We start from the raw sequence: 12,589 nt of genomic DNA, 5'->3' as shown, positions 1-12,589 counted from the left end.
GGTGTTTCTGTTTGTTGGGTTTGATAAAAGTGCTCTGCTGTAATAAAACACTGAGCTGCTGTCGGGCTCCGCCGCAAACACACACCTCACCTGGCTGCCGTGTGTGTGTGTGTGTTCTGTTTGGGCTCACAAACATTTGCCTGTGAGTGTTTGTGTTTCTGTTGCAGACTCTGCAGGCCAGAAAATGGAACATTTTTAGGGAGCTGTGACATGTGACTAACAAGCATTTTTGTGTTCTGAATTGAGTCTTCAGGCGGTTGGGTCATTTTTTGATCCGATCTGATCATGATAATTGGCTGGGATGACTTTATGGACTAACCTGTGTTTTAGAGGAAATAAACAAGCTGCATCTCAGTTGTAAAACTGTGCAATGACACTTTATTGTTTCACTTCGAAAGCATTTTTTGTACAGCTTTTGCCAAGAAATGTGTCCAAGAGATCCAGTAGACCCTCCTACATATCAATGTATTGTCATATAAAACTTTTAGACATTATGTAGCCCACTTTTACTGGATGGCTCGATGTATTTTGTCCTGCACTATCATTAACTATTATCATTTCAACTATTTTCCTTTTTAATTCATCCAAAAATGCTCTGCTCTTTCCAAACACCACATGTTCTGCACAGTTATTGTTTACTTTTATGCCAAAAAGCATAATTTCCCTTTTTTTTGTTTTCTGGTTTTTCGCCTGTCTGCCCTTCCCATTCCCATGAACACAACATCTATCTCAAGAGTGCCTTGAGGGATTTCCCTCCAATTTGGCACAAATGTCCTTTAGACTCAATGATGAACTGATAGATGGTCATAGGTGAAAGTTCAAGGTCACTCAGATTTTGCCTGTCTTATTTTTGTTCATGCAAAATCTAAAGAATTCCTTGAAGTAATTTTTTTTTTCAAATGTGATACAAATATCCATATAGATTCACAGATGAACTGATTAGATTTTGGTGGTCAAAGGTCAGTCTGATTTTATAAAACATGTTTTTGTCCATAACTCAAGAATTCATATACCTATTGTGATAAAATTTCACACAAATGTCTGATAGGATAAAATGATGACAAAATGGTATTTTATATCCAAAAGGTCAACTTCACTGTGACACTGTGTGTTCAGCAAAAACACTTTTCTGGCCATTATTCAACATCTTATCTCAGAAACAGGAGGGGAGACATTTGGTCAGATACTGAATTGGTGACACTCATATTGGGTGACCACTTCGAAACTGCGCTGATTTAATAGATTCTCTGTGCTTTCGGGTAGAAGATGTGTGTGAAGCATCCATACTTTCTTAGACACGTATGTAAATTGGAGTTGAAACTTGACTGGTTTGCAGAAGCATAGAACTGTGAGGCCGAAATGCTTAATATACTAGACAGCACTTTCAGATCCATTGTGTGTATATTGGCCAGACTGTGTTTGGATAATATTTTTACCAAAGCAATTTTAGAATTGTGTCTATAAGATTGAAAAACAAAAGCTGTCAGCTGTCAATTTTTCAGACACCTATAGACATACATACAACAAGTTATTAACAATTAGCACTGAAGTTACATTAAACTGCAGGTAAGTATAGCAACAGCCTTGATGACTCCATTAGCAGCTAACTGACAGGTAAAATTTACCTAATCGTTGGGTTAAAATGACAACAAACACACTCTATACACATCATAACACCTTTGAGTTGTACTAATAAGGAAAACACTTTTTTGTACACCTTGCCTAACTTACTAGTCTCCCAAGCAGTTTACGTGCTTATTTTATGATCCATCAGAGCATTAAGAAAAACAAGTGTCATCAGTGTGAGGTGTTGTGGTGTTTTTGAGCTACAGGGGGCACCGCAACCACCAGGCTCTGTTAAGAAAGAAAAATCACACAGTACAGAGTGTACATTTCTATACTGCTATGGCAAAATGGGTGAACCTCTGTGCTAGTCTGTTAGTCTACATGTCAGTGTGTGTGTGTTTGTGCGTGTGCGTGTGTGTGTGTGTGTGAGTACACGCTGGTAAATTGATGTGTGTGTCTGTGTGGGAGCTCTGCATCATATTGTACCAGACAGGCAGAGTGTTGGACTGAATACTAAACAGCAGGAAGCTCCTCTTCACACAGCGCCAACCCAGCCATATAGGACACTGTGACACACACACACACACACACACACACACACACACACACACACACACATATATACACAGACTGACTACTCTTTTTTTTTCTTCAATAATTCAGGTTAGTCCTCCATAACACCAAAATAAATTCAAGATTGTGGGAAGAAACGAACAAGGAGCATAACAGTATAAATTGTAGCCTAATATTGTAGATTATTATACATAAATGTGTACACCCACAAACTCATGGTTGAACTTTTGTACTTGTGAGGACCCTCACTGCCAAAAATATATTCCTTCACCCTGAAAAAGTTTTAACCCTTTGAAGAAATAAGAAATAATAATAAGAAAACTGAACATAATGTCCCCACTTTCTAAAAAATGTTTTAGTTTTCTAAATACGTCCTGACCTTCTCAAAAGAATGTCCTGACTTTCTAAAAATATCTCTCCAAAAAGGTCCTCACTTTATGAAATGTCGTGACCCAAGAAATATCTTACCTGTCCTCACTAAACAAAAGGTCCTGCCTGACTCTCTAAAATGTCCTCACTTTCCAAGTGAATTCTCATTTTCCATAAATGTCCTGACAATCCAAAATATCCTCATGTTGCAAAATATTGTGGCCCTCCCAAAATTTTACTTTTCCTTGCTATACAAATAGTCATGACTCTGAAATAGTCATGAAATACACCGACGTTACAAATGATACCTAATTTTCCATAAATGTCCTTATAATCCGAAATGTCCTCATGCTGAAGGTCTAAAACTGAAATTGGTCCTCACAAAGATAGCAGCTCAGGAACAGACACACACACATACATGCAGAGGCAGAACAAGGACACAGTCTATGGACACATTTGTGACGATACACATGCACTCACTGAGGTTAGAACATCATCTGCACACACACACACACACACACACACACACACACACACACACACTGACACATATGTACATGCATGCACACAGTACAGCACACAGACACACATACACACCCATTAAATGTGCAGCCCACTCAGTCGTATAGTTTCCAGGGAGGTGGAGGATTTTTTTTTCTTTCGGCTGAGCTCTTCACAGTGGAGGGAGGGAAGACTATGTTTGATGTAAGTTGCGTTGGAGCACGCTCAGTGGAGTGGCGGCCTCAGATGCACCCGGCCTCGGTACGCTGTGGCAACATAATGGGAGTAGGCTGAGAGTTCAGGCGAGGCTGTCCAGAATTTACATTTATATTAACGCTGCAAACCCCCCGAGCTGCACTGCAGCTGAGGAGAGAGAAGCACGCAGAGCCGCTGTGTTAACGTCTTCATCATCAAACTGTTGTTTCAGTGTTGTCTCACTCTCTTTCATGTTGCTGTTCGCAATGTAACATTCCCTGCAAGATCTCAGGAGATTTTAATGTTATTTAAATTTTTTGAAAAAGAACAACAAAAAAATGTAGGTTTGTTTGGATGGCATTTGTGATGTATTAGCATTGCAGTCGTCTTAATGATGATGATTAATAAGTGTCCCAAATCTCAATTTACTGCTAGTTTTAGAGTAAACCACTGAATGAGTGAGTAAGCGAACGCATGGGAATGATTTCAGAATCAGCCTTTTGAAATTTAGCTGTTTATAGCAAGTTGGGCTCATTTACAGAGCTCATTTAAACAGGTACAGAGTTGCAAAGTGGGGTATTTTTCTCTACTGTATATTAGTTTAAAATATACAGTTTTCACACCAAACCTCAGTTTGTTTATTCTAACCCCTGCATCATGCACTTAAAATGAAACGGTGCTGAACAAATGCTGTCTCAGCGTAGTTCGCTTTTAGTCGCCTAAAAGATTTTGATGGGCTTACCTTACCATCAGACAACTTTTTCTGGCAGGGAAGTGAAGCCGTTATGTCAGAGCCAAAGACTCCATTGACAAAAACAGTAATTTTACTTTGCAGAGCATGGGAGTTGCTGGTTTACTGCTGACTCCATTGGTTAGTGTGTTTGGTTAAGTGGAGAAAATATTCTTAATTTAGTGTACACTATACCACACTACACACTGATATTGATGTTTTTTTAGGTGGTGAAAACTATATATGTAAACTATATTTTTCTGCACCTCCTGTCCACAGCAGTAACATTACATTGTTACACTGCTTAGCTTACGTGCCTATAGATTTGATTTATGAAAATGCTAGTAAAGCAAGGCAGTAGGATAAAATAAGCCCTGCAGAAAAATTAGATAACCACCATGATATATCTTTAAATGTTACCGTCACAGCTGAAGTGCCAAAATGAAAAAAGTTTTCTTTTGTTCTGTACTGATAACTCAACCAGTTTCATGTTTGTCCAAGCCTTGAAGAGCTCCAACTCCCAGTCACATAAAATTGTTAATTTGGGATATGACATTATAAGTGTATGACGTCAGCCATATTGCCTATGAAACAGTGAAATTACAGCTGCTGTAAAAAGAGATTGCAGTGTGGTAGGCCTATGTGGTAAATTACTGCACAAATGTTTAACATTGTACTTTGTTTCTGTGTGGTAAGATGATACTCAAGATGAAATGACTGACCGAGATGTGGTTTTGTCATCATATGTTTCGAATCGTCTCAGTCTCGTCTGGTGTAGTAAGAAGATGTCTAGTCCTTTGAGGCAACTCATCCTTTCAGGAGTGGATAAATGCTGTAGAGGACTTCTTTTATCCATGTTGTTGGCCTTATTACAGGTCATTTGCAGTCTTTGCTGTGGGTCACTGAAATGTTTTTAGCAGTGAGTCTGTGAAACCTCTCCAAAGAAACACCTAATTGACTGAATGAATGAAATGTTATGCTGTAGGTTGCTGAAATCTTTTCAGTCTATAAAAGCTGAATGAATGAAATGTCACATTTAAAAAAAAGCAGTAAAAAACATGTAGATGCTATTTGGCAGGAGTCTCTCAGGTGTTGAAATGTCATTAGAAAACTATAATTATATGTTGCACAGAGACAATCAAATTCAAAGGCTGGCCACAGTCTAGTGTCTTTCTAAAGGCGACTTAAGCAGAAAGGTTTGATTCCTTTAACAGGAATCTGACAAGTGACTGTGTTTTGGTGTTGCAGATCATGACTCTGGAAGACGACCTCTGAAATTCTGTTTGGTGTTAAGACTCTTCAGCTACAGGACCAACGCCACACTGAGTTCTGACCAGGTATAACGGGACATTTTAACAACCAGCTGGTGTTTTCGTTAGAAGGGATTTTCTCTGCTATTGAAAATGTGATGAACAATAAAACACATATTTGGTGTTAACATGTGTTTTCCTCTGCAGATGGAGGTGAATGCGGTTAAAAAACGTCATCGCACACGATCAAAAGGAGTCAGAGGTATGGGCCTGTCTGTCTGCTTTCGGTTCATAGCCTGGTTCAAGATGTCTGAATTTCTGCACATTTAAAAAACATGTTAATGTTGGCTAATGTATGCTGGCTAGCAAGTAACAATAGCTAACAGACTGTTACAACTGCTCAACCTACTCATAGTGTCATAACATATGCTAAGTTAAATGGCTCTTCGTTTTGAAAAATAATAATAAAACCACTGCTGCAAACATAAGTAAACAAGCAGGGATGTAATGTAATGGACTAATAATACTTTGTTTACTGAAGTACTTTTGGGTCAACTTTAACTTTCACACCACTACATTTCTAAATAAAGGCATTTACTCCAATACATTTCCTCTCAGCATTTTACTTACTACAAAATGGGCAAACTAGGAAAGAAACTAGGGAAGATAGGAGGGAACAGATGGACTGTTGAAGGAAAGGGAAGGGAAAAGGGAAAAATGGATTTTGTTTTTAAATCCTTTAAGTTGCAAAAAAGACCTTGTTTTTCTTCAAGTGTAATGTAGGCTACATTTTTAAGGTGGTGTATGTTACAAGGAAGAAATAAACATCATAAGGTTTTTATTATCAGCATTTACTTTTACTTTTACTTTCAATACTTCAGTAAATTTAAAACCATAAAATTAATCTTGATACTAATATTCTAATAGGAATTAGAACTTCTAATTTTCCTGCAAGATATCTGTACTTTTACTCAAGTATTGCTTTCAGGTATTTCATTTAGCATGTAAAAGTAGCTATTATCAGCTAAATGGACTTTAAGTATGAAAATAAAAAATAGCCACTGTGCAGTAAAGTGTTCCCTGTCAGTGTTTTACTTTTATATATGATGATTTTGAATTAATCTGTCCACATACAGCAGATGTGCTAGTTAATTTTCATTGTTGAAGTTACAACATGACTCTTTTTGTTCTGTCTCTGTCGGAAGCCACCGTGGAAGCAGTGACACAGGAGTTATTCAGGTAGGTAAACCTCCCTGAAATATATTCATTATAATTGCAGTTTTGCTATTGTACCATTCTGTCCTGGTTGTGAAACGCCAGAGCAGACTGTCTCTTCATGCTTGCATGGGGAGTCATGGGAGTTTAACCATCGAGTGTACATATCGGTGTTCTTGACAATCTAAAATCATAGTTGTTTTTAGAGAGGGTTGATTTTCACCAAAGTCGAGAGACAGATTATTTTTGTTACTTTTAGTTTAGTTTGGTTATTGGTATTTATTGTTGAAATATGTATAAATACAAATTAGTGCACATCTTGCAGAGTAAGCCACAGGCAAACATGTTACAATCATATAATCTGTGGTTTTAATCACACAAAAACTTTTGTTCCCTGGCTTTAGCCTTTAAGACACTGCATCTTCACAGCTAGCACAAGTAATCCAGTAAAATGGCACCAAACCTGGATTGAAAAGCTGTCTTTAAGACAAAACCACGAACCAAATGGCCCCTTTTTGTTCCATAAACCATGAGCTTAATAGCTAATTAGGCACACAACTACAAATTTGAAGTGAACACTCCATTGTTCATTATCAAACTTTATGAACAAGAAAAACCTACAACAAGAAAGACATTGACATTGAATTGATGTTTACATGCATAAAATATTTGATTATACCCTTATTCTGAAAAAGACAATATTCCTACTAAGCTGTTACTACTAAGTCACTAGTTTTCAAAGTTTTCCACCAGTGGCGGCTTTGTTTGACCATGCAAATGATCAATGATCAACCACCTTCTTCTAAAGGTCAAAGTTGCAGTATTTGCGTATATCCAAAACTTGTTGATATCCAAGTCTTTTATATGGTTTAAAAGTAGATGTATTTCTTCTTCCAAACAGAAATGTGAGCTTTTCTTTTGGACATTCATCTCAACACCAGCCTTCAAAACTTGGCTAGGTTGTTTGTATTAAACGCAGAAAGCTGATCATAAACAGGCAAGAGGTCATGTGTTGCAAACTGTGGCAAAACCCCCAACTGAAATGCATATGCACTGTATGCACGCCCAAAGAATGCTCCTAAAACCATGATGATACCAGCACATCTCCCGTCTTATTGGAAAATGTTACATATGGGGAAAAAAAGACATTTTTTTTCATTTTTATTTTTGCATAATGTAAAATACACAATATGACATAGTATACAGTGACAGGAGAGGCAAAACAACAACAACAAAAAACGAGCAAGCTTATTCGAAGCCTCTACCCAAAAAAAGGCTGAAATTTCACAGTGTTATAAGAAACACTAATGTAAACACACAGAAACTGAAATGACTGAAAGAAGCAGTACTGCAATACAGAACGACTCTAAGATGTGCATTGAAAATGTCAGCAAAATGTGCTTAAAGTATTAAAAGTAAATAGGCTTGAAGCCAAAGGATAGCCACCTATCAACACTGCACCACTGGCTCAGAATGACGTGTTTGCTTTTTCCAGATGATAGAGTTCAGCTGAGTCCTCCCGTGCTCATTTGGGTGGTTTTCAGCTGAGTATGATGCAGATGGATTGATTCAAGTTTGAAATGATGGTACTTGCCGCAACAGGAATGGATTGGCTCGGTCATGAGTGAGCATAAAACGGAGCGTGAGATTAATAGGTGAATTGACGTGTTGCATTGGCAGAGATGCAGAATCTATACCAGATTTTTGAGCTGAAGTGGGAGCTGAAGTTAAAGGCAAAGTGAATATATGGAGGTTGTGGATCTTAGAAAATGTTATCATCACATACAGTTGTGGGTCAGAAATGTGTTGTGTTAATATGTGACAATTCCAATCTAAATCAACCAACAATTCATTATATTTTGATGACTCACTACATTTTTCATCACGACTGAAGAAACACACCAGCAGCTGCAGACAGTTAATGCTGAATATCACTGCTACCTGCGTGAGTGTGTGTGTTTCTGCTTCACTTAATCTCATTTAGTAAAACTGACAAATATTGGTGTGTGCAGCAGATTATGGTTGAACCCGGTTTGATCCAGGTCAACGCTTTACTGTAAACAACATGTCCTGTCTGTGCTGTGCGAGCCCCAAGCACAGGAGGAGCAGACAACTCAGCGTGATTCACCCAGAATTTAAATCTGATGGGTGCCGAAGAGGGCTGTGCACCCAGGGCCCGATGTGGACAGAGATGCTTTGAAGTTAGCAGCAATGCTAGAAATGACTCATACAGTAAATACTGTGAAATACTATAAGCATGGCATGAGCAGTCATTGAAGATTTTTCATCAATTTTATTTTTTTCCCATCACAGCCAGTGACTAATCTGACTAATCTGCAGGGATAAACATACCGTATATAAATTAATTTGTCATTGTGGTGGGATGTGGCAGATTTGGGGGAAAAAGACATGTGGCTGTGATATTAGAAGATATTAAAAGTCTTTCATGACTTAATGTTAATTGCTGAATAAACTCATCACATCTGTCAGCTCAGTGGGAGTAAAAGCTGCAATCTCTGCTGCACTGAAGCTCTGAATTTTAACTTTAATTTGCCTGTAAGTGATTTTTATTGTGCTAACTGAGGGGAAAAAAGGTGGAAGTGTTGTAACACAGAGAAACTGGCCAAATTTGATATTCATTGTCCCCTGAGGATGAATCCTAACATTTTAGTTACCCACTGACAATCCTCTTTTTCCAAAATCGTCAATTCTACACAAGAAATAGCAAAATTTAATTTCTGGATTTTACAAATTTTTAGGAGTCCACTCACGCTCCTCTGACAATAGAACGGGACAAATCTAGAGAGTGCTGGATGGGTTTTTGGCTGCAGTTCAAGTTGAAGGAGTTAAAGCACCCTGATAACATTGCAACCAAGTCAGCAGTTGGGGAGTAAATGAGTGACCTCCTTCCTGAAGTGGTACAGTTCCACCTCAGCCTGATGTTTCAAGAGTGGGTATTGAGATCAACAGTATTTTACACAGAAGGTCCCAGGGATGATGTTTTTCTGTAGGATGATGTGGAAGTTACCTTTGTCTTTGACAAAAAGCCTTTGGGAGTTTTCCATTGGATTTTGGATTACTGTAGAAAATAACCTCTTTCGTAAACAAATGTTTATGATGCTCACATTTTTTTGAGGCCTAAACACAATTGCCAGAAGTAAAAAGCTAATGTTGAGCTATAAACAAACTACACTGCAGTCTGAGTCAGTCATTGATTTAACTCACAGCCACAACAAGGCTGTAAAGCCATGTTTGACATGATGACGTCCTATAGTCTCACTTTTCTATTTTTAGCATACAGCTTTTTGTTGGACACATTCAAGCTTCAAAGTTTGTGAGTGTTGTATTTACATATTTTATGTTGTAGAACTTGTGAAGGTCTCTTAAGATGGTGTTAACCACAGACCTTATTTAAAGTTTTTAACAAAAACCCATTTAAAAAAACAACAACACTGACTTTGAGACATGGAAACCAGAGATTCTGAAATGCTAACTTATTTAGGACTCATTACTGGGCGACTCTGTTGTGTTCATGGTGAGAGAAAAAAAAAGCAAATAGACAAAAATAGGCAAAAGAGTGGTTTTAAAAACAACTTTGTGTGCCAAAACGTGTAGCATTCTATGCGTGAAAGTTGTGTTATATGACTTTACATAATGTCACTAACAAATATTCTTTTTTTAAAGATGATGAACTAACCTTGTACTTTTATTGCCAAAACTTGAGGACGTAAACATAAAAATTACGTTTTTTTTAACCTACATTCAAAGACAGTATGCATATAGTAAACAGAAACTGTACATTTTCTTTGAAAATAGAAGTTCATTTTGAAAAGACACAATGCATATAACAAGAGTTCATTTACACGTGCATCCAAATCTGACGCAGCGAGGGTAGGCTTAACAGGAGCGTTATAGTTTTGATTCTTCCGTGCAACTTGCTGGTGTTTCTGGACTTTAGTATTTTTTTTGGAGAGGGGGGGGGGGACTGCCCTCAAAGTCTTTACTGTTCAATCATAAGCCTTCCTGTTTTCCTTCACAGCTTTGCTCTTCTGGTTTAGCTTCAATAGCTCAGGCAGGTTTTCTACGCCGCCCTCCGTATTAAAAAAAAACGTTTCTATCTGTCTCCTGTCTGCGTTGATGTTGACATCAATAAGTAAAACAGATCTCTGCACTGAGATCAAGAAAAATAACACTAGAGTCAAGAAACTTACTGAAAGAAATATTCAGTTGCTTTGGAAACAAGTGGAAGTTTCTCTCCACAGAGGGAAAAAATATTTTGTAGTCTTAAGAAATGGAGGATTTCAAGACCCAATGCAACAGCTTGTTAAGGTTAAGGTTGCACTGATGCATTTTGGGAATTTTAACATGATTGGAAAGCGTGTTTAGACATTGTGTCTTACACACGCACGCACACGCACGCACGCACGCACACACACACACACACACCAACACGATCAGGCTCCCACTCTGATTGATGAGCCGCCTCACCTTGAACAAACCACCTTCTTTTCCTCCTTTTTTCCTCCTCTCGTTCTTCTTCTCATCATGTTTTCTCTCTCTCCCCTTCCTTCTTTTTGTTTCTCTCTGCTTCTAATCATTTTTTTTCTTCCTCTCCTCTTCCTTCTAATCTTCCTCCTTTTTTCTTTCCCCATTCTCCTTCTCATCATGTTTTCTATCTCTCTACTTCCTCATTTTCTCCCTTCTCTCTGCCTAATCATGTTTTTTTCTCCCTCTCCTCTTCCTCTTGTTCTTCCTCCGCCCTTTTCCTTCCTGCTCTCCTGTTCTCCTCCTGTTCTCTCTTTCTTGTCTTCTCCCTCTCGTTCTCCTTCTCATGATCTTTTTCTCCCTCTGCTACTCCTCCTGTTCTTTCTCCTCTTGCTCTCCCCGTCATGTTTTTTCTCCCTTATCTCTTCCTCCTTTTCTTCTGCCTCTTGTTCTCTTCATCTTATTTTTCTCTCCCTCCTGTGTTCTTCCTCCTCCTATTTCCTTCTCTTGTTTTCTCTCTTATTATTTTTCTCCCTCCCTTTCCTTTTTTCTTCAACCCATTCTTCTCCTTATAATGTTTTTTCTCCCTCTCCTCTTCCCCCTGTTCCTTCTCCTCTTGTTCGCCTTCTCATCATGTTTTTCTCTCCATCTGCTCTTCCTCCTGTTCTTTCCTCTCTTTCTACGGTATTTTGGTCCTCCTCTTCTTCTTCCTCCACCTATTTTCTCACCCTACTTCCTCCTCCTCCTCATTTTCCTCTATTCCTCTTTTTTACCTCCTTGCCTCCCTTCTCTCTCCATCATCATCTCATTTCCTTTTCTCCCTTTTCTTCCTCCTCCCCACCCTTCTCGTCTTCTTCTCCTGCCCTGCACTCGTGATGTTTAATCTTCACATTTATCTTCGTGCAGCTCTCATTTTTAGCCTGCAGTTACAGAGTGTATAGATCAGGTGATGTTGGGTGGAGGGTGGGTGGAGCTCCGCAGTGTGTGGGGGGGGTCAGAGGTCGTGGGTGTGAAGTCCCCGGAGGCAGGCGGCGTGCGTTGGCTGGCGGTCTGCGTGTCTTCAGGGCAGAGCGGGCCTGAGAGCTGCAGCAGAGTGACTCAGAGCTCTGGAGAAACCTGCTGCCGACTGCAGCCACGATACGAAAAAAAACAAAACAAAACATCCAGACAGAAACACTTCAACCTGCTGCTGAATGAGACATGTTGGTGTTCTCCAGATCAAGGCCAGATGAAAATAATTTTGAAAATCATCCTTTAGCTTCATGGGCTCTTTCAAAATCCAATTCACTCACATTTCTTAGCTCTGCGCTGATCCACACCTTGAACTGCAGAAACCCCAGTTTAACCTTATTTCATTCATATTTATTAACCCCAAGCTTACAGTAAGCCAGGGGTTACCCAGCCGGTTCTCATTCCAAAGTTGTCTAATGCCGCCACTTTTACAGTGCTTTCGGTGTATGATCCTGACGCCAAAAGCTTGCGGTGTTATTATACACAACCATTCGGCCAGACGGCACCTTCTGCAGAGGGCTGATACGCAGACAGGTGGTGTCAACTGAGAGCACAGCTGGACATATCTGTGGCATCCACATGATCACCAGGTTGAATTACAGTTTTGTTATCCTTGAACATATAAAGCAGACGCAGAAAGATACCTACAGTGTAGTATGTGGATCCAAAAGTCGCAAAGCGGCTATGTTAGGAT

At 39.0% G+C, this 12,589-nt stretch overlaps 1 protein-coding gene across 4 annotated transcripts in view; it reads left to right on the top strand.

Moving 5' to 3' along the window:
• The window catches only part of myt1la (myelin transcription factor 1-like, a), a 69,275-nt gene that overhangs the window by 9,233 nt on the left and 47,453 nt on the right, over nucleotides 1–12,589 (top strand). For all 4 annotated transcript variants that reach the window (XM_042503364.1, XM_042503363.1, XM_042503366.1 and 1 more), the window contains exons 2-4: nucleotides 5,183–5,271; nucleotides 5,392–5,446; nucleotides 6,390–6,423. In XM_042503364.1, the coding sequence (XP_042359298.1) occupies nucleotides 5,392–5,446; nucleotides 6,390–6,423 (89 nt within the window). In that variant the 5' untranslated portion in view covers nucleotides 5,183–5,271. The remainder of the gene's footprint in view (nucleotides 1–5,182; nucleotides 5,272–5,391; nucleotides 5,447–6,389; nucleotides 6,424–12,589) is intronic.

The sequence above is a fragment of the Plectropomus leopardus genome, chromosome 16 (assembly GCF_008729295.1).
Source record: "Plectropomus leopardus isolate mb chromosome 16, YSFRI_Pleo_2.0, whole genome shotgun sequence".
Lineage (NCBI taxonomy): Eukaryota > Metazoa > Chordata > Actinopteri > Perciformes > Serranidae > Plectropomus > Plectropomus leopardus.
Note: the sequence above shows the minus strand (reverse complement) of the source record. Positions and strands in the feature narration are given on the sequence as shown.